Source organism: Myotis lucifugus, unplaced genomic scaffold (assembly GCF_000147115.1).
Source record: "Myotis lucifugus unplaced genomic scaffold, Myoluc2.0 scaffold_87, whole genome shotgun sequence".
Lineage (NCBI taxonomy): Eukaryota > Metazoa > Chordata > Mammalia > Chiroptera > Vespertilionidae > Myotis > Myotis lucifugus.
In genome coordinates, this window is record NW_005871135.1 from 4,316,384 (window position 1) to 4,338,997 (window position 22,614).

Consider the following 22,614-nt stretch of genomic DNA (forward strand, 5'->3'; position numbering starts at 1 on the left):
TTTCCTTTAAATTTTTTAATGGCCAGGAAATGGTATAGAATAACTGCCAAGTCACATAAATTAACTTTTTGTTAATGTTTGTGATCCCGGAAAGAACTCTATCAGTCGATGCTAACTGCATGTGAGTTTTCATCCATTGTCTGGTGTCTGGCTGAGTGTGGGCCATGGACCCATCTTTACATGGTCCAGAAATAAAAGCGGCTGCCGTGTTTGGCAGGCTTCAGATCTCCTTCTACTGGAGGGTTGGGCTCTGGTCTCGGTCTTGAGTGATAGGGATTCTCCGGTAAAGGTCGATCTGTTTTCACTTTGGTGACCTGCGAGGGGTGAAGAGGAAAGACGCAAAGGTGAAAGTCAGGTGGAGTGGTCTGTGACCCCAGACACCTCCCATTGTTTCCTCTCTGCTTCTCTGCCCCAACTACTCCTCTTCTCTGAGCGCCAGCAAATCACATTTAGACTTATTTAACCCTTGAGTAAACATTTAAGACGGTTCACTTTGTGTCACTCCACATGGCAGAAGTTCGGGACACAGAAGGGAACAAGATATACCCTGTTATCAAGGGGCGCAGTCTAGTGAGGGAGCCAGACAAGAAAATCAACTGCGACTTCCTCACCGAATTACGGTAACCGTGACACAAACCGAGTGCTAGGAGGGCAAGGACTCCACACACCTAACCTGTCCTGAGGGTTAGGGGCCTGGACTATTTCGGGGGGAAGAGGGGTGGGGAGCAACGTTTAGCTTAATCTTGAAGGATGACCAGGAGCCAACAGGAAGATTAGGAAGATTCCCAGTAAACAGTCCATATGTAGGCAGAGAGGCATGTCTTTAGAATGGCCGAAGCAAAGGCTGCATGGAGAGTGGAGGAAAACGGAGCACCCACCTCACCACACCCAGTGCTGTCAGAAGAGATGCTGGGCACATTGTTCCACCTCATTCTCACACCCTGGGGTATTTTGCAGAGTTCACTGGGGCTACCTAGCTAATTCTCAAAGCCAGGTCTGTGTCCAAAGCCTGTGCTTTTCCATAGCACGCTACACGGGTAGGCAGGGGCCAGAGGATGAAGGGTAGGATATGCCAAGGTGTTTGAATTTTAACCTGACGGAAACCTGAAGCAGGGAAGTAACTCAATCACATCTGCAGGCTGAAAGGTGTAGAAGCTAAACTGGACAGAAGCGGAGAGCTGAGCTCAGAGGCCAGGCGAGAGGGTGGAGCACTGAACTGTAGAATAGGGAGAGAGATGGAAGGTGTTTACATCCACATTATCCCCTCAGATGGCCACAAAAATCTCTATTGGAAACCCAGCAGAAACTGCTCTCATTTTAAAGATGAGGAAATAGGCCCAGAGAAGACAGACACAAGGCCACAGTTATTAATTGTCTGGTTATCTAGAGGTCTGAACTCTTAAGTCACTCCACATAACATGACCAGATTAGTCTTCCTATATCATGAACAGAGCTTTCATGTACACAATTAGTAATTATTACTATAACCACCCTACAAAGCATTATTATCTCTAGTTCACAGATGAGGACAGGGAGGCTGACTTGCCTAAGATAAAGGTACAAGGTAAATGTCAGAGCTGGTGCCAGAACCCAAATCTTCTGACTACAAGTCCAGAGTAGTCTTTTGTTTGTTTTTAAAACAGTGTTCTCATCTCTGTGCTATAATTAGAGATCAATAATGGTTCTTTACTGCTGGAGAGAGTAATTCCAAATGCCCAGCTGGCATTTGAAGCTCCTTTAAGGAATTCGAGGTATCTCTGAAATAAATTGAGAAAAATCTTTCTCAAACTGAAAGCAATAAAGGAACTCTTTAAAAGACAAATGATTGTGGAAAGAACAATAACAACTTTCTCTTCTGCACCACACTCAAAAGAAAAAAGGTGCAGAAGCATGTGGTTAAATGAATTCCTAGGTAAATGACCTTGAGCAGCCTACTTAACCTTCAATTTCTTATCTCTAAAAATGGGGCCATGAGCTCCCAAGGTTATTAGGATCATATACAAAAAGTGCCTGATGTATAAACAGCAGGTGCTCCATAATTCCTTTTCAATATTACTATTGCCAGGATGATAGAACCACGGGTGAAAGAGCAATTCTTCCTAGGAGAGTCAGAAACTTCAAAGGACATGACATGAGAGCTGAGACTAGACAAGTGGGTAGGAATCACTAGGGGAACAGATTTTATTCCAGTCAAAGGCATGTACCTAGGTTGCAGGCTCCTCCCTCGCCTGGGCCCTGGTCAGGGTGCGTGCAGGAGGCAAGCAACCAATGTGTTTCTCTCACATCAATATTTCTCTCTGTCTTTCCCTCTCTCTTCCGCTCTCTCTGGAAAAATATCCTCAGGTAAGGATTAAAAAAAAAAAAAAGTGAATGAAGCTAAAAGTCAGGTTTTGTCCAGCTGATAGAAGGAGACTGGATACTGATTTCAGCATAACTAAAACTGATAATCCCCTTAAAGAAACAACTTTTGAAAAAAGGAAACAATACATTTTTTTCAGGGTTTTAAAAATGTTAACACAGACTCCTAAATAAATATGCTTTCATAACAGCATGATTTGTTAATTCTCTCTTCATGAAAAACAGAAATGAGAAAATGTAGTTTTCATTATTAAATATGCAAGTTCCACTTCTTTCCAACTTAGAATTATCAACTATTAAAAATTTGTTCAGTGCAGCAAAAGAAGGTATCTGAAGTAAAATAATCAAGCCAGATACTAAAAACAAATTGCTAAGCCATTCATCTTCTTATGACACTGAGCTTAAGACCACAGACAATATACACCAACAGAAGGAAACGGACAGTAACTGTTGGTCTGTGTGTCCAGCACGAGGCTGGAGATTCACGTGGGCTCTCTAGCTTAATCCTCACAGAAAACTGGGATTAACACAGGTGCCAGACCTGATATGTTAATAAATTTTAAGCAATCTGCTTGGGATCCCATAGCAATTAAGAAGTGGAACCAAGATTCAAATCTACTGTCTCCACTCAAAACCGGAGTTTTCCCTCCATGCCTTGGTACGTATGCTGTCCCAGAGGGAATGCAGGGTGATGAGGCTCAAGAAGCAGGGACGGGTCAGGAAGGGCATTTTATGCCAGGATATGGAGAGGACACTTTATCTGCAGGCACAGGGAGCCCCTAAAAAGTTTTTAAAAAGAAAGTGACATTTTCCACACAGATCATGCCTATCATGAAGATATAATTATTTCCTAAATTCTTCAATGTCAGAGGATGCACTGTCTTCTAAATTCCGAATTGATCTACCTCCCTTCCCAGAAATACATGTAGCCCAGATTAGGAACTCCTGCCCAAGAAGCGGGGACACTGAGAAGATTCAAAAATTCTTCCTGCTGATCTATAGGAATGATGACTGTAGAAGAAGGGAGAAAGAGTGGGAAGTGAAGAAAAAAGACATTCAGGTTTCCAGCTCTGATGTTTCAACAGGTGGTGGTATCACAACTGAGATAGGAAATACAGGAGAAAGGGTAGGAAAACTTAACTACAGGCATGTACTTTGTTTACCTTAGGTATGTTCCTGAAAAATCTGGCATAACCCCGATCCTATTTCCCCACTGAATTCCACCATAACCTCAATGTTTTCAACCAACAATGTGTCTGTCCCCTAACACTTTGTTTATCCTCATCTATTCCCTTCTGTTCTTCAATTAGTTAATTACCCACAAACAAATCTGCACACGCTGGAAGATCTATTTAAAGGAGCATCTCTGTTAAACTCCCTTCGGGACTGTGCATAATCACTCCCTAATTAACCTGTTAGGTAAATTTGGATTTCTCACATCATACCTGTACTCCCAGAGAACCCTTTTCTGACCACCTCCAGCCTTAACCTCCCCTTAGTGAGAAAGTGAGCAGAGTGAGCCGCTAGCAAGACACCCTTTTTACCTTGGACAGCTCTCCCAGGTCAGGGCGCACCCAGCCCAGCTTGTCCAGCACACATTCGTCAAACTTTGCCTGCTGTTTGCGACAGCGACGGAATAGCTGCAGGCCGCTATAATCAATGCAGGTCCAGTATTCTGTAAAAGGTTCTGCACAGTGACGCTTTATCTGCCTGGAAAAGAAGGGTAGGTTAGGGGGGCTCTTCGCAAAACAATGAAAAACAGAAATGTGGGGGGAAATGGGAACAGACCTCCTCACTTGGAGCCTATTTATTCTTTAGATCCAATTCTAAAGATTATCAACTTAGCAAGTTTAGAAGAGACAGAGGCATAAGCAGAGATGAACATGCTGATAGAAGTCAGAGGGGACAGATAATGGCAGAGGAGACAGATTATAAAAAGCAAATACACAAACTACCAAGCAGAAGATCCTGGGAGCATTCAAGTTAGAGGCAAAATGCCCTACACTCCTCAAAAGCTCAAGGTCCTCATTCTATTAATGCACGGAACAAAAATCAGATTACTGTTGTCAATAATAAAATTAATTATATTTGGTGCTCTCTATGAAGAAGCAAAGTAGCATATTAATTATTTTGCAGAATTCCCCTTCTCTTACCATTCAACTTTCCTAGTAATCAAATAAATGCAAACTAAAGCATAAATAAAATACCGTTATTTTATGTAAAAGCCGTATTTGAGGCCATGGAAGAAATGCAGAACATCTCCTGTCCCAAAAGAATAATTTTGAACCATTTGCTTGTCATATTCCAAGACTCTAGCTACACTCAACATAGGAATCTTACTTATCATGGCTCAGAAACAGCCTCAGAGATGGTCTACGGAAACAGAAAAATCTGCTTTGTATTTCTGCGTGGTTCCATTGGTATCAGTTTCTTATATACCCTTTGCCGGTATTCTGAGTATAACAAGTATAATCTTGGGGGTGATGGGGTGTGCAACAGGAAGGAAGAAGGACTATGAAAGCCCTAGGGAACTCTTCTGATTTACCTCTAGCCTCACCTGGCTGGATTTCCATGGTGCACAAAAGTGATTCGCAAGTGATACTGCAAATCACTGTCAGTGAGCTACTGTTTCCAATGGGAGTTTTGTAGAAGAAGGTCTGCAAACCACTACTCTGGTACTTAGTCTCTGCTCTGGGTCCTGGCACCTGGCACCCGTACCCAATAGTCATCTACCAATACCTACAACAAGCAACTTCAGCAGTGAGAAATTCCTCTCCTGGAGGCAACTAGACACCTCAGGAACTCGTGAAATTCAAATATTTCCCACTTAAAAAGGAAAAAAACAAACAACACACACAAATATTTCCCACTTCAATGTACTACCGCTGGGCCAAAGGAGAAATGCTTTGCCAAAGTTCTCTCAGAAAATAAAAAAATCTGGAAGCATTTAAGATCTTGCTTCCCAGCAATGTTGTCAGTTTTGGCTCAAATAAACTCTTAATAAAAAAAAAATTAAAAATAAGCAATGTTAGAAATCAAATCAATGCAAATTCAAGCAAGAATACCATTTTATACCTACCAAATATTTAAACAATATGTAATGCTGGTGAGGTATACCAAGATTCAGTGCTAAGGATGTAAAAATGTTTAAAGCCTTTTATAAGATAATCTCACTGTTGGGAAATTTATGTCAAGGAATTAATTTAAAAATGAAAAAGATCTACACACAAAGGTAATCACTGCAGATCTGCCCAAAACAATCAAAGCTGGAATCAACAATGATGTTTAATAATAGGATTTGATCAAATACATTATGGTTGGTTTATCCACCAATAGAATATTATATAGTCAGTAAAAATGATGACCATGAAGAGAATATAACAACTTGAAAGAACGTTCCCAACAGTTTCAAGTGAAAAATCAATTTTAAAATGTAGACACACTATTTTAACCACAAAAATATCTTTGCATGTGGACAAAGACAGCAGAAACAAAAAAGAAAACCAGCCATTATGTGACAAAATTTGATTTTTTCCTCTAACGTCATTTTAGCAGACATCTGTGGGTTTTGCCTAGCCAGCAGTCATTCCCCATTCTTCTCTAACATCCTTCTAATTTTCCTTTGGGAAACAACCGCTTCCTATCTCCCAGCAATGTGGTTTAGATGAAGCTAAGTCTACTCCCACTTCAGGCCAGACCAACCATAGTATTTATCTCCTGCAACACAACTAATTCAAAGATAAGCATATGAAGTCAACCAGCCAGGCCAATCAGACTCAGTCCAGGGACCTCTGCTCTTATTACTGGAAAATTGGCACTCTGTGTCTACATCTGCTAAGCAAGTGGCATAGCAGCTTGGAGAAGCTGGTGCCCATTTTTGCTATAGCAAGGAAAGAGTCTCTTTGAAAATAAGTTTGACAGAGAAAAGCAGAACTAAGAGATCGGGGGAGGAGAGGAAAAAACATCACGTTGTTGTGAAATTATTTAAGACCTTGAATCCAGCCCTGCCCAATGCCAGTCCTATTTCTGGATTGAACAGTTGCATGAGCCAAATCCCTTGGAGTTAAATTCCAATCCCTTTTAGTAGAGATCTGATTAATATGGCTGTTAAACCATTTTCCTACAACTACAATTTGGATGTTTTTACTTATAGTATCAAGCACAGTGGCCTACCCAAAACTTGACTCTGAACACACTTTTCTTTCCATCCTAACTGTGTGTTCTGTAGGAATGGCCATGATAACAATCTAGGGATACCTGCTAGCGAGCACTGAGCGGAGTTGTTCTTATGTGCCTTTTCAAATTTTTCCTAACAATTCTGTATAAGATAGGTATTATTCTCTAATTTGGAAATTGAGATTCATGAAGATTAAAAACTTGCCAAATAATAAAAACAAATAACAAAAATAACTATCAGTTATTGTGTGCTTACTTTGGTCTCTCTGATTTCAAAGACTTGCTCTGCCTACTAACATTAGTCACTAAAATGATCCTTCCCTTTAATTAGCTGATGTTCACCAAGATACATATACCTGGATGGTTCAATCAACTAGGCCAGTGGTTCTCAACCTTCCTAATGCCGCGACCCTTTAATACAGTTCCTCATGTTGTGGTGACCCCCAATCTCATTGTTACAAATTGAACATAATTAAAGCATAGGGATTAATCACAAAAACAATATGTAATTATATATGTGTTTTCCGATGGTCTTAGGCGACCCCTGTGAAAGGGTCGTTCGACCCCCAAAGGGGTCACGAACCACAGGTTGAGAACCACTGAACTAGGCACTTATGTGCAAAGATTTTTACCTGAAGAACTTCAGAGCACACTGGTTGACAAGCTTGCCTTCCTCTAAACACCGTCGCGGGTCTTTCTCTTCCCAGCGGCACAGCATGAACTCCTTGTTGGGTTTGTCGCACTGAGCGCCATAGTGATGGGCCGCAGCTTTAAGCACAGCTGAACTGACTTTCACCTGGGGAAAGGAGCAATGGGAGAAAGACCACAGATTTGTGACTAGGACATGGCTTCCTCAGCTTCACCTCAGGCTTCAAAACAGAGGGGACACAAAGATAGCTGTTATGACTTTGCCAAAAAAAGTAAAGACAAGGGGACTGCCCTGATGACCCTTGATGATCTTATCTACACTGCTTTGGAGATCACAAAGCTCTTTCACATCCATGGCTTTATACACCTTCATTACCCTCTCATATCCCCATTTAGACATGGAAATGGCAGCCCTAACAGAATCCTTAGTCTGTATAACAAAGAAGGGAGCTCTGAAGAAAGATGGAGGCTTCTGGGTGTAATGGGAGAAATCAACCCTGGGAAGCTTTTATGAGTCTCCTCTCCAGGATCAGAAGTGATAGAATACCAGAGTGTACAAGAAGATTAGCTAATACCTATCTAATACAGGTGCTAGAATAGTAGAGTATATCTAATAGTAGAAAGATATCTAAAATCCCCAGAAGATTGCACAATCACAGAAGATGAGAGACTAGAAAGCATCAGTACGATCATGTCATCCAGTAAGTTATTACTAATAATAAAGTACTAAAAAATGTGAATTTTTAAAAATTATAGAGTATATCCCAGGTAGCATCCCTACAACTGTCAGTCTCACTTGATTCCAGTACTTTTTTGAGGCACCAGGGCAGCTACCGCGGCTCACAGGAACTGTGCAGCACCTAGCTATCTACCAGCTGCTGCAGCCACAGCCCTGCTGGCCTTTTCTGTACCTTTTCTTGGGCCAGTACCACAATATTTTAATTACTATAACTTATCAGAACACTTTGTTGTCTGGGAGGACCATCCTTCCCATTATTCTTCCTTCTCAAAATTGTCTTGGCTATTCTTCCAGACGAACACCGCCCTCCACAAAAAAAAAAAAAAAAAAAAAAAAAAAAAAAAAAAAAAAAAAAAAAAAAATTTGCAATGGAACTGCATTAAATTTAGTTATATATTAAATTAAAAGAGCATTTTTACATTATTGGGTCTCTGTTCAAATTTTCCACTTCAGAGTCTTTCTCTAATCATCTCATGTGAGCTTGCATCAGTGGTCACCCTATGTGTGACTGCTAGAAATGTAAGGTCCAAGAGGATATGGATTTTTCAACACAGATCCAATAAAGATGTCAAACTATAGTGAAATTGTAACATTTACTTTGGTTCACCAAGAACCCAAAATAGTGTCTAGCAGAAGTAACTGTTGAATATTCACTTCTGTGCCAGGTATTGGGGATACAATAGTTACAAATAAGGTAAGACTACATGAATCATGCCTTCTCATCCAGAATGCAGTATGTCACTATGTTTATTCAGGTCATTCTTGTGTCCCTTGGTTAGTTTCCTTCATCTAGGAACCCCGCACATTTCGTGTTCATTCCTCAGTACTTTAACAAGGATCTTTTTTCTATTACATTTTCAAATTGGTTACTGCTTATGTGTACACTGCATCTTTTCTCTAGCTATACCTTACTGAACTCTTGTCAATCCTGATGCAAAACTCAAGAGAATTAATGGAAAAATTTCTACTTACAAATAGAAACTGCTTCCTCTCTTTTCTGATATTTACCCTTCCTTTCTTGTTCTCTTTCCCATCTTATTGCTCAGACCCAGACCTCCAGGATAGCACAGATGAACAGTGATGGTGGCAGCACCCATGCCTTTTTCTTAACTTCAAAGTTTGGAATGACATTTGCTGCTAGTGTCTGCGATATTGTTGTTTAGATTTTCCTCATTAAGAACGTTTCTTTCTGATCCTAATTGGTTTTGTTTTACTGTTGTTTTCTCCATCAGGAAAGACAAATGTTCAGGTTTCCTTTTCATTAATCTATAAATGTAAGGCAGAGCATTAATAGATTTTCTAAAACTGACCCATTGTATCTAGAATAAAATCTAGCCTGTCACAGTGTATTATGTTTTATGATACCACTGGATTTTATTTGCAAATATTTTATTAAGGAGTTTTATGTGAAAATTTTATAATTATTATTTCTATAATAAAAATTACATAATTTATTTTATGAATTTCACCCAGCTTAGCTTAAATTATTACTAAGCTAAAAGGCAAAGAAAGATGAAGAGAGTAATTCATCTATATACTACAGGAAGAGAAAAATAAAGTTATGACTATGTCTATTAATATTACAATTGTTACAATTATCAAAGCAATTACTTACTTATGATATAAGTGAAATCTGCCATGGCAATGCTAGTAAATTTGTTTAAAAATCTGTAAAATTTTGTATTAATAAGTGTTTATTTAGGTTAATTAAGTGGTACACACTTGTTTTGCTATATTACCTATAAAGAACTGGAAAAATAAAAATCAAGATGCAAACTTTTTTTTAAAGCTTAATATATTTTAAAAATTAACCCTTTGCACTCCGCTGTCCCCTCTCAGGGGACATTGGAATTCTAGCATATCACTCGGATGTCCCCTCTCAGGGGACATTGCAGTTTATTAGTGATTACGGGGAATTGAGTTATTTCAACGCAACTTTTTGAGACATGCATGTTTCCCTGAAGTTTTATCTTGAAATGGCACAAGAAATTAAATCAAAATATCGTAAAATTACTAAGATATATACAAGAAATGTCAGCGGGTTTTGTGTCGGATTAAACAATAAACTACATATTCCCGATGTGGGACAAAGAAAACAGGACTGCATTGTGTGTTCTAACAGGAAAACACCTGGTGGCAGGCGTCAAACCACTTATTACTGTCAAACATGCACTAATCAGCCTGCAATGCATATTGGGGAGTGTTACAAAACTTATCATACTGTACAAAATTATAAACAATAAAATATTGTGTTTTTTGCAAATATACATTCCTCGATGTCACCCAATTCATATAAGTCCAATATCATTATAATACATTACTTGGTTCCAAAATTATACTAAATAATACGAGGGTCTGTAAATGCATGTTTCCGCCGCAAAGTAGCGTCGAGTAGCTGGTAGCCAATGTCCAGAATGGTTCGGAGTGCAAAGGGTTAAGTTAGCTATATTTATTTCTTTGTCAAATGCCTTAAAATATCTTTAAATGGCTGATTTAATAACTCAAATGCCTTCATAGCTATCATGCCCCAAAAGACAACGGAATTCTTTGCTTTACTTTCCTATAAAAGTCGAGGTCCTACCAAAATCTAGATACACCCATGTTGCTGAGCATGTAACATATGCTATCACAGGGAAATAAAGAATGAGAACCACACACTGCCTCTATCCTGAGGAAAAAGAGATGTGCTCAAGCTGACATAGCAGGTCAGTGGCAACCACAGAACTGGAATCCAGAGAATGACCTCCCACCAGGCCTCTTCCCATGACATCACTATCACTGAGGTGGCACAGAACTTCAGAATGTCATCATCTCCCCTCACCTGCTTCTTCACTGAGACTGACGAATCCCAACAGAAACATCCTTTCACAGCTGCTCGCCGTGAATACCCTCTCAAATTCATTCAGCTCCCTTTGTCTCAGAGAACACAGAACTTCAACCTCCTTCCTCATTTATCCTCACAACAGCCTCACTGCACAGGTTTATGTTCGTCTGCAGGTGTGGAAGAGGCAGAAAAAGTCTTACAATCTACAACCAATCATCTAGTCCTGTTCTCTCTTCCTTAAACCATGTCAGTGCCTCTTTTTATAGTACTTAATTTATACAATGACTTATATTTTACTTAATTTCTGTAAAATGAAGGATAATAGTACCTATTTGAGAGAACTGTTATGATTAATATATTGAGAACAGTGCCTAGCACACAGAAAGCACATTATAAGTATTAGTTTGTGTTTTTTACGGAAAATTGTCAATGTGTACAAGGATCTTCCAGCCCAAGCTGCTGACTACCTTCTCCGTAGGGTGTACCATCACTCAAAAGTCAGTGAGGTCCAAAATGTGTTTAACTTGCCTCTCAACCTCATCCTCCTTCTGGCTTCATTGGTCCCAATGTCAGGTTGCAAATCTGACATTGATTCCTCAACCTTTCCTGCTTCTGATACCTAAGTTTTGGCTAAGTCTGATCAATTCTAGACATATTTGTTCTTTCCTCTCTACGCACAGTCACCAATTATGTTGGGGTCAACAGCCACCAAGACTAGTCTCCCTCTTTTTCTTGTCCTCTCTTCAATCCACTCTTCACAGAGCTGTTGTGGTGATCTTCCTAAAAGACAATTCTTAGTTTACTCTGCTACTGAAACAAATTAACAAAACCCTGGAAGGATTCGGGTTTAACAGAAGCATAAAGCCTGAACTTCCTATGGGGTACTCAAAGCCTCTGGATCCAAATCGCCCATGACACTTCAAACGGGAACTTCTTGCTGTTCTCTCAGAACGCTGAACTCCCTGGTCCCAGAACCCATTTTTGGTCCCCTGCCTTTTCCCATCTCCTTACCTTTGCTCAGATCCTACCCTCGCTTAGAAAGCTCTTCACTCCATCTCTGCTTATAATTCTTACATTATGCCCAAGAAGTGTTTGCTCTGCTCCCTTTATAGCCTCAGGAAATTAATCCTACAGCTGGAATCACTTCATCTTACAAATAAAATAACGGTGTCTGCAAATGCTAAAAGTGACTAATCAAGGTAACTGAGCAGTTAGGCCTAGAATTTAGCGACAACTGCAAATCATACTCTCTTAAACCACGTCTGCCCCTCTTCCATAGCATTTAATTACACTGTCTTGTATTTTAGTTATTTATGTGATTACCTGTTTCTCAATTTAACTGTGTGAAGCCTAAAGGCAAATGTATTCTAGAATACTTGCAGAAAGTGAAACCTCAGTTGTTTGTGGTACCAAATTAAAGTTCCAATGAAAAATACAGCAAGTTGAGAGCAAGAAACAAAAGATTGACTGTTGGCAGCACTCACCCCCCCATCCCCCGCCGCCACCTTTTAGCAAATTTCACTTTATGATAACGTCCCTGAACACAACTAAAAATTTCTTCATCTGAGAAAAATAACAGTTGCCATTGTCACAGCCATATAAGATTAAGTGGAGTAAAAACACTTAATACAGTGCCTGGGATATAATTTCTGGCACACTAATTTTAGTCTTACTGTTCTCTCCATTGTGGCCTGATCTTTTCTTCTGCCTGATCCTGCCACTCCTCTGCCTTAAAACCGTCCACCTCCCCCCATCGCCTCACTTACAGGATAAGGTCCAAAATTCTTAATCTGGCCTTGTGCAAGTTGCTTCCCAGTCCTGCCTCAGCCCAGGTACCTCTTCCGGCTCAGCAACTGCTGCTTCCCACCAACACTAGAGACACGTCAAATAGCACTTGTCTTCCTAAATAGAAAAGGGTCTGCCCCAAAGGTCCATTTAAAAGCATGGCTTTTAAAATCAGAGCTGGTTTCCTATTCCAGCTCGTCCACTAACTAGCCAGGTGACCTTGGGCAAAGCACGTCCTCTCTCATGACCTGTTCCTAACTTACAACATGGCGAGACCAATCATATCCCTCCTCGGTGTCGCTGGAAGGATGCTCGGAAATCCCACCTGGCGTCTGGGAAAGGCTTGCTCAGGTCTGCTATCCTGGGTATTATACGGTCTTCACTTCCAGCGCTAGCTACACTGTGCCGTCATTGCTCCTCGAACGTCTCTCTCCTTATTAGATTATAAACTCTATGAGGGCAGGGACATTGGCTGTTTTCCAGTGTGTGCTCACACGGCAATTATTCAAACGGTACCTCTTGAATAACTGAGTGCCTTAAATGGCCTATTGCCGAACACCTCCCCAGGGCTGTTAGCAACTTCACTCTCCAATACCATCTCCTTTTCCTGCGGGTTTCCACCTCCATTCTAATGCACTCTGCACCGACGATGCTACTGTAAGGAGCCTCTCTCCTTCCCCTGTGAGCAGCCGGGCTGCATACTTACTTCGCAGGGAGGTTTGAGTATTAAGTGACATGAGGTAAGTAAAGTGCCCCTGGTTGGTGCTTAGTAAAAAGTACCCACTGTAACTCACAGTAAGGAAGCGGGTCGCTGTGGGGGAGGGGAGAGAGTTCACCAGCCACAGCGGGCTGGAGTGGCGACTCCCGGAGCTGAGGAAGGGGCGTCCGGGGGGTTGACCTGTTTGTGTTGGGGGGTTGGGGGTAAAGGGGCCTGGGCCCAGGGTCCGCTGAATTAAAGCCGGGCTGGGCCCAGGACCGGGAAACTTCAGCCACATGCCCCGCTTGCCTGCCTCCCGGACAAGTCTCACCTCCTCCACTTTCAGATCCTCCAGAGTAGGGAGCTCCACTATCCCCGGCATGATGTCGGTAACCCCGACCCGGACGAGGCAGCCGCAGCCGCGTCGCCCCCGTCTCCTTGAACTCCCCTTCCGACCGCCGAGGGCCGCCTACAGCCTGCGCATGCGCAGCCGGCGGCACGCAGGCGCACTGCTCTGCGCTTCTGCGAGCCAGGGAGCGTGCGCAATGCAGGAAGTTGAGCGAGCGCGTTGGCTCCGCCCACCCCTCGTGGTTGTCATAGTGAGGCGGTATACACTGAGACTCCGGGGTCCCAAGGCCTGGAAACTAAGCTAAGCTGGCGGGCGCCATGCAGTACACGGGGAGCCAATATATTGGAGAATTTGTAGATGGGAGGTAAGGGCCTCATTTGATTCATTATGTCTTGAACATCTGTGCCTCTTAAAGGGACCTTGTAGTAGACACTTTCACAAACTTTATCTCTTTTAACCTTCAGAACAACAATTTCAGGTAGGATTGTTTATTCCCATTTTACAGTTCAGTAAAATGTGACCCAGAGAAGTGAAGTAACTTGCTCAAGCGTCAAAGCTGAGATACTTTCATTCCATATATATTTGGGCCGAGGCAGAGGCAGTGGGTCTGCAGGAAATAGAAACATGTAAGAGTTTGGGGATTTCATTGCCAGGACTTGGCAGTTGATTGGCTCCTAGTCCTACTCAGAGACTGCTTCCAGTCCCAGCCCAGTGCCCAGCTCCAAGCTTTGAACTGGAGAATTCTGATACCATTTCATGAAAATTGAGAACTCTGAGGAGGGGCTGCTTTGAAAAAGAAGAGGGTGAGTTCCCTTTTGGGTGAGCTGGAGATGTCTGTAGAAGGTTTATAGAAGGACAATGATGTCCAATTTGCAGTAATAAAAAGGGGAGCTAATCTCAGAGAAGGATTAGATGGAAACTATGCTTAGAAATGATGTGATGGGATTAAGCAAAAAAAGAGAAAAGGATAGATGTTTATTAATTTTTCCTGATCACAAGCCAAGTACAAGAGCAAGAATTAAAGGAAATATAAACCTAAAAAAAAAAAAGAAATTATGTGATCTCAAGCAAAGCAGTAGTAGAAGAAGGAAGATTTCTTTCTCTTCTTACTTCTTGCGATAGAATAAAGGCAAAACAGTTTTTGAGCTCTTAGTATATGCCGGGCATTCTGCTACAGTTTTGTAGCCATCATTTAATTACCACAACACCTTTAGGGGGTTGTTGTCATTATCCCCATTTTGCAGATGAGAAACTGGCTCAGAGAGGTGAAGGAGCTTGCCCAAGGTCACACAGGCACAGAGAGGTGGAGCCAGGCTTGGACTCCAGGTCTGCATGGCTCAGAAGCTGTGCTTTAACCACAATGCTTTCACGCTCTGGGCCTGGGGCTCAGTGGCATCTGTCATCCATTCAGTCATCTCACTGACCTTTCTGTTTCCTTCATTTCTTACTCAGTAGATGTTTGTAGAGCATCTGTTTAAGAAGAAACATGATTCTAAGAGTTGAGGATACCAAGGCCTTCCTCCTAGATCAGTGGTTCTCAACCTTCTGGCCCTTTAAATACAGTTCCTCATGTTGTGACCCAACCATAAAATTATTTTCGTTGCTACTTCATAAGTGTAATGTTGCTACTGTTATGAATCGTAATGTACATATCTGATATGCAGGATGGTCTTAGGTGACCCCTGTGAAAGGGTAGTTCAACCGCCAAAGGGGTCGCAACCCACAGTTTGAGAACCGCTGTCCTAGATGCTTTGATTAAATAGGGGAGATGAAATATACAATTACTAGGCAAGCATCCAACAGAAGTACTAAACAAAAGCCTAAAGAAGTTCAGAGTTAGGAGCAGTGACTTCCAGCTAGTGGAGAAGAATGGAGAATGAGTAAAGGAATGAATGAATGAAAGCATTCCTTAAGCAGACCCATGTAACCCGTCCAAATTGTATACTTTTCCAAATATCCCACTTGTGGTGCAATGGGTAGGGTTGGGCTGGTCTTAGCAGGAAAGACACAGAGCCAGCTGCCAGGAAACCTGGCCCTGGTCTCTCCTTCACAGTGCTTACTGTGTGGCTTGGGCACACCCCTCCCCTCTCTGGGCCTACCCAGGGATGTTCCCAGGAATGACGGATTATTTCAGGACAGCCTCTCTATGAGGAAGAGGAGGAACAGCTCACACTCTCCTCCCTTCATCAGCTCCTCTTATTTTTGAGCTTTTGAAGGAAACAAAACAAAACTTTTGGTTTTAAGCAGAATATTGCTGGGATGATAACATCTGAGGACCGGGGTTAGGTTCCTCCTTGTCTCCTGTGCCTGCTGGCTCAGATCCTCCCACTGACATGCAGGGCTCAATGATTTCCCTTTGTCTTTACAGGATGGAGGGTGAGGCCGAATACATCCTCCCTACTGAAACAAGATATGTTGGGTATATGAAGGACGGCATGTTTCACGGCCAAGGAACCCTGTACTTCCCCAATGGGAGCCGATACGATGCCATTTGGGAAAAGGGATTTGCTGTTCAGGTGATTAGCCTGGGAGGGCGGCTGCAGAGGAGAAAGCCTCAGACAGGAGGACTCCCACCACACACACATACACACACATGCACACATACACATGCACACACACCACCCTGCCTTCCCTATCCGGTGCCTCCTCTTGACATCCAGGGATCTGGGGTCTTCTCTTTCTGGATCCAGAAGGGCCTCTGGAGAGGCCCTGATGTTAGGCCATGGTGAGTTTGAATCCTGTTAAGCCACTTACTGTGTGACCTTGAGCCCATGACTTCCTCTTTGAGACCCAGGTTCCTTATCCAATACATTGGGGATGAGTTTTATTAATTTCCTATTGCTGCTGTTACAAATCATTACAAAGTCAGTGCCTTAAAACAACAGAAACATGTATCTTACAGTTCTGGGAGTCAGAAGTCTGAAACAGGTGAGCAGCCCGGCATTCCTCCTGAAGGTTCTGTGGGAGGATCCATTTTCTTACCTTCTCCAGCTTCTAAAAGCTGCCTGCATCCCTTGGCTCATGGCCACCCATCACTCTGACCTCTGCTTCCATCATTCTATCTCCTCTCCCTCTGCTTTTGTCATCACCTCATCTTCTATCACTCTGACTCTCTTGCCTCCCTCTTATAAGGACCCTGGTGACTACATTGGGCCCCCCACCCAGATAACCCAGGATAATCTTGACACTTCAAGATCCTTAATTTAAGCACACCTGCAGAGTCCCCTCTCCCACGTATGCTCCGCATATTCACAGGTTCCAGAGATTAGATGTGAGTATCTTTGGGGACCATTATTCCGCCTGCCACAATAGTATCAGGCACTTCCTGGGATGGCTGTGAGAGTAAATGAAGCAGTATATGTGAGCGCTTAGCTCAGTATCTGGCACACAGTCGGCACTCAATAAGTATTAGCCACCACCACTGATACTATCGTGTTAAGTCATCTAATCCAAGGATTCTTAACCTGGAATTTGTGGGTCACAAACAGAATTCAGGGAGCCAGCAAAAGCTCCTGATTTATATAGAAAAGTCTTGTGTGTATGGAACTATATTTTTCTCTGGGGAAAGGATTTATAACTTTCATCAGTCTCACCAAGGGTGTGTATGGGGCTGGCTCATGACCTGAAAAAGATTAAGAAACACTCCTTGTCTTAGAGCTTAAAAGACTCGAAGCCCCAGGAAGGGGATGTGACTTACCCAAGGTCACACAGTGAGTTAATAGTATTGGAATTTCCACCCGTGTTTCCTGATGCTCAGGCCAATGCGATGCCTGCATCCTGGGGCTTCCTTTGGCACGAAGGCAGCAAAAGCAGAAGGGACGTGTTTGCACAAAGGACTGTGACAGATGGCTCTGACCTTTTGAGCTTTGATAACAATAAAAGAGTTGTAAAAACTTTAAACATCTATTGAGTGCTTACTACAGGCTAGGCACTGTGCGAAATGCTTTGCATCTACGATTTCCTTGAATTTCACTGAATCAACCCTATTAAATATGTACTATTGTTATCCTAATTGTACAAAGGAAGACACCAAGGGCTAGAGAGGGTAGGTCATCTGCCCAAGGTCACATTTCGTCATATTTTGAGTGCCAGGCACAGCTCAGCATTGAACATCCATTTCTTCTCATCATCTGTGAAAGTTACCACTTCTTTTCTGTGGCAGTTGGGCAGTCACCTCTTCCCTTGGCGTCTGTCCTTCTTGGTTAAAGAAGGGCTTCCTCAGATCCCCTGTGTGTTCCTTGTCGTCCAGGGCACGTACACCTTCTCCGACGGACTGCAGTATGACGCAAAGAACTGGCATTACTGTGACGGCTACGACCGGAGGTTTTACACCGAGATCTGCCACGGCCTGAAGCCTACAGGTACCCAGGCTCCTTCACTCCCAAACTGAGAGGGAGACGAAAGGCAGTTTTTAATAAGTGGGCCGTGGCATATTGAAGTAACCCGAAGGAGAGGAGGAAATGAGCAGAGGTCACAGAACACGAAAGAGCCAGGTTCTGGAGCCACTTGAGAAACTTATAAATGGCTCCTCCTGGATTTGTGATGACGGGGCCCGGACTTTGTCATGCGCTCTTCACCTGAACAGAGGCCTAGAGGCAAAGAGCTCCCCGGCCACAGGCCCCCAGCTCTCACTCAGTGGCTGGTTTGGCCAAAGCTGGGCCTCTTCAGACCTGAAGGCAGTGCGATGACCTTCCCTGCACCCTGCCCTCTCCTCCTGTGACTCCCAGCAGAGCAGCTTGATCCTAAGCACCCACTTCCTTCCCAAGTCACTCAGCACTCTGCAGACCTCTCCAACAGCGCCCCCCTCAGTGCCAGGGCAGACATTGTTAGGGCAGGGAGAGGGTTCGGGCTGCCCCTTCACCTCTCTGAGCATCTGGGAGATGGTCATGTGCAAGAGGCTTCAGGAGAGACTGCTAGAAAGTGCTTGGCATGGAGAATGCGCTCAGTAATTGTTAGTCAATGGTGTACCTAGTGGTCATCATTAACCAACATAGGAGAGCCTACAGCGTGCAGGACCCTGAGCTATGAGCATGGGGCCATGTTCAGTGGGCATCCAGGCCTCAGTCCAGAGGACAGGGAATTACGAGAACCACAAATTATATGAAACCCAGGAAGCTATTCATCCCAACCCTGTCCCCTCTGCTCAGGCCTCCGTATTCCAAGATATACAACATGACCTAAAAGATGCACCAGCTCCTCTTGCCCTCGTGGTGGTTCCCATGTCCCCAGTCCTGGGCATGGTACCTAGGCCCTCTCCTCCCCTGATAGCAGAAACTTCATATACAGGTTACAAACTGGATATCTACCCGCTTCCTAGCTGGATAACTTTCCTAGCAAGTCACTTGACCTCTTGGAGCCTCAGTTTTCTTATCTGCAAAACAGGGCCACAGGATTGCTGTGAGAATGAAGTGAAATAGTAGGAGTCATGCGCTTAGCCAAATACCTGGCACATAATAAGCGATAAATGGCGGCTATGATGCTAATTTGGGTGAGAGTCAAGGTTCTCTATTACCTGATCCCTGCCCACCTGGCCCATTTCTTTCCTTCTGTTCTTCCTTATACGTGCCTGACTCCCCGGGCTTCTGAGTGAGGTGTAAGCACCTGCTCTGGCCTCTGCCAGCACCTTGAATGCCATTCCTCTCCTTACATGCCTTCTATCCACATGGCCAACTCGGAGGCATCCTCAGGGTCTCACTGACTCCAGAAATGTGTCCTTATCATGGTGTCCCTAGAAATGGAAGATGGGGTCAAAGAAAAGAGATGGGGGTCCAGTTCCTAAGACGCCTCCTCACTGAGCCATTTCTGGGACACTGCTCTGGGGCACTGCTCCTGCTGCTTTTGCTCCTGGTCCTCAATGGGGAGTGTTTAGTCCAACAGCGGAACCAATATTCACATGAGCAACTGGCCCGAAGTGGACTTTGGCAGAGGCTAGGTTTGAATTTGGCCTTGGTGGTGAGTTAATTATCCATTATTTATCCTTTCAAGGTATCTCTCAACTCTCCAATATGGACCCGCCTAGAAAAATCCCTGCAGGCTATTATGACTGTGGAGATGGCTTCTACAACCCGAAAACGAGGGTCGTCAGGGACTATATGAAACAGTTTCTGCGAAATGCCGGTATGTTTATTCTGACACCCTGTGGCACATGTTTTCTCTTCTCTCATCCACACGCAGGTTTGTGCATGTGTGTGCGCACACATGCATTGGATGAGAAAGAAAATTTTGCCAATAAAAGACAAAAATTGATTAGCTGAATGTTTCACTAATTGAAAATCTTAAACTATCAACTCTATACACAGTCACTAAGAGTAAGGGAAATGACATCAATGGTCTGACTGTGACAGCACATAAGTATAGCACTGAAAGGCTTAAGGTACTTTTTTAAAAAAATATTTTTTATTGATTTCAGAGAGGAAAGGAGAGGGAGAGAAAGAAACATCAGTGATGAGAGAGAATCATTGATTGGCTGCCTCCTGCATGCCCCACATTGGGGATCAAACAGCCACCTCCCAGTTCACATGTCCAATGCTCAATCACTTAGCCACACCGGCCAGGCTAAGGTACTTATTTTTGCATGATCCCCTTCAACTAGTATTTAATGGACACCTATTGTATACTAGACACTATGCTTGGTGTGGGCAGCAAAACATGGAAAAGCTAGACACAAAGCCCCTTCCTTCATGGGGCTTTAGACAGATAGCAGACAATTCCTATAAACAGGTGACTACATCATGGAATAAGCACGACGAAAGGGGAAAACATGGCCCTAGATTGGGGGTGGGGCCGGAGAGGTGGGAATGCTTCTGTGGGAACACAAAGAAGGGGTACCTAATCCAGAATTGGAAATTTGAAGAGGGTCTCAAGAAGGAAATGACAGCCAAGCTGAGACCCAAAGAATAATTGAGGGCTGATCACAAGGCACAGGGAGAGGTTTTCCAGCCAAAGGAGACATCACAGCTAAAGGCCTAGATGTGAGTGATACCATGTGGTCAAAAAGGACCATTGGCCCCTCAGCCAGGGGAGTACCTTGGAGGTTCCAGAACCTCAATTTGGTAAGTGAACATTAGCTGATCAGACTGAGAAGGACTGACTGACAGTGACCAGACTAGCAGGAAGCTAACATACAGGGTATCCAAAAATAAAATGCATACACACTTTGAATAATTATAAAGGCAGTGTTTATTAAAATACATTTTGTTTTCAAAAGGTAATAGAAATCATCAGCTGTTAATGTATGTATATATTTTTGGGACACCCTGTACAAGTAAGAACATGAGCATTTTCCTTTAACATAGTGATTCCTAACCTTTCTCTTGTCTAGAGTCAGACTCACTAGGAATAACAACTATGGACTTCCTCCTAGAAAAATGTACAGACATGCACACACACACACACACACACACAAACACGTATTTTGTATGTAATCTTAAGGGGTTGATAGTCTCTAAAGATCCAGATCAAGAAACTCGGCTCTATAATGAGAAAGAAACTGCCAGGTAGACCAGAAGGCCTGTCCTGGTTGATGAGAGCAGCCTCTCCCCATAGGGAAATTTGTACAGTGTCCCCTCTACTCCACTGTATAAATTAGTTGGGAGCATTTTTATAGAACTAGGGTTCCATGGACATATTTTGGGAACTCTGTGTTGGTATAATCGTTCTTCAGTTGTGGTACAATGCAACTGACTCATTTTCAGCTTTTTAGGTTTGAACTATATCCTAGTCTTATCTCACTGAGGTGACATCCTGGTCCCAAGGAGATTCACAGTCTAGTGGGGCAGATAGACACAGAAACATACAATCACAATAGAATGAGATATGGGCCCTGGTCGGGGGAAGCCCTGGAGGATGAAAGGATATTGAGGAGGGAGAACTAATCACCTGGCTGAGGTGGTGGAGGGTGTCAGTCAGAAAAAATGGTGCCAGAAGTGATGGGTCTTAAAGATGAGTAAGGAGTTCATAAATAAGAATGTTGTGGAAGGATATTTCGGGCAGAGGGAACAGCATGTACAAAGACACAGACTCATGTAAAAATGTGGTGTGGTTGGGGAATCAGAAATTATGTTCCCAGAATCCTGTGGGCAAAAGCTATGCTCAATGATAAACTTTAAAAAGCATTTAGGGGGATGAATAGGCAGAGCACAGGGATTTTTAGGACACTGAAAATGCTCTATATACTATAATGCTGGGTGCATGCCATTATATATTTGTTCAAACCCATAGAATGTACAACACCAAGAGGGAACCCTAATATAAACTATGGACTTTGGGTAGTTGTGATCTGCCAATATAGGTTCATCAGTTGTAACAAATGTATAGCTCTGGTGAGGGATGTTGGTCATGGGGAGACTATGCATGTGTGAGGCAGGAGGTATATGGGAAATCTCTGCACCTTCGTCTCAATTTTATTGTGAACCTAAAATTGCTCTAAAAAAAATTAAGTCTTAAAAATACATCATGGGAGGGGAGAAACCAAGATGGCGGCATAGGTAAACACCTGAAATTGCTGCCTTGCACAACCACTTCAAAACTACAACTAAAAGACAAGACAGACATCATCCAGAACCACAGGAAGGCTGGCTGAGTGGAAATTCTACAACTAGAAAGAAAGAGAAAAGCACACTGAGACTCAGAGGAGGTGTGGAAGTAAAGTGCAGAGGTACGGAGGCTCGTGCAAGGAAAGGGCTGGCAACAGAGAATGCTGGTGTCTTTTTCAATCAGGAGGGAGTCACAAGCTCCCAACTGCTCTGAAATCCAGTTCCGGGCGAGTCTCTGGGGACCCAGACTCATAGGGGGAGGAACTGGACTGTCTAGCATCGGGCGGAACTCGAGGGCAGCTTTCTCTCAGAGGTGCATGCAGCGATTACCAAGGGACACTGAGACCCGGGGGCCTCTTAGGACAGGACTGAGGATCAGCCATAGCTGTTTGCTCACCCTGTGATTCCCTGAGACCCTGCCCCACCCAAGCTGAGTAGAGCTTTGCATATGAATGGCCTGGCCCTTGAGATCTGAAATTACCTTAACAAACTGGCAGCTGGGTC

At 43.2% G+C, this 22,614-nt stretch overlaps 2 protein-coding genes across 4 annotated transcripts in view; one reads left to right on the top strand and one right to left on the bottom strand.

Moving 5' to 3' along the window:
• NDUFA8 (NADH:ubiquinone oxidoreductase subunit A8) lies at nt 1-13,745 on the bottom strand. The gene is made up of 4 exons (XM_006091124.3): nt 13,559-13,745; nt 7,167-7,330; nt 3,903-4,068; nt 1-314 (listed from the first exon to the last, which is right to left on the bottom strand). Exons 1-4 carry the CDS (start codon nt 13,607-13,609, stop codon nt 177-179), a joined length of 519 nt encoding a protein of 172 aa, XP_006091186.1. The 5' UTR covers nt 13,610-13,745; the 3' UTR covers nt 1-176.
• The window catches only part of MORN5 (MORN repeat containing 5), a 27,961-nt gene continuing 18,082 nt past the window's right edge, over nt 12,736-22,614 (top strand). Inside the window, exons 1-4 of one of the 3 annotated variants that reach the window (XM_023755959.1) lie at nt 12,736-13,270; nt 15,945-16,092; nt 17,826-17,937; nt 19,562-19,693. In XM_023755959.1, coding sequence (XP_023611727.1) covers nt 13,266-13,270; nt 15,945-16,092; nt 17,826-17,937; nt 19,562-19,693 — 397 coding nt within the window. In that variant the 5' untranslated portion in view covers nt 12,736-13,265. Of the gene's footprint in view, nt 13,271-13,807; nt 13,941-15,944; nt 16,093-17,825; nt 17,938-19,561; nt 19,694-22,614 lie in introns of those variants that run through there. The other 2 variants (XM_006091125.3, XM_023755960.1) reach the window with 2 other exon arrangements.

Bases quoted from the DNA above. Each gene is read 5' to 3' on its own strand.
- NDUFA8 (XM_006091124.3), bottom strand. From the start codon at position 13,609: ATGCCGGGGATAGTGGAGCTCCCTACTCTGGAGGATCTGAAAGTGGAG. The intron at 7,331-13,558 runs GTGAGACTTGTC...TCCTTTCCCCAG, and splicing joins AGGATCTGAAAGTGGAGGAG to GTGAAAGTCAGTTCAGCTGT. The intron at 4,069-7,166 runs GTAAAAATCTTT...CTTCTTTTCCAG, and splicing joins TGTGCTCTGAAGTTCTTCAG to GCAGATAAAGCGTCACTGTG.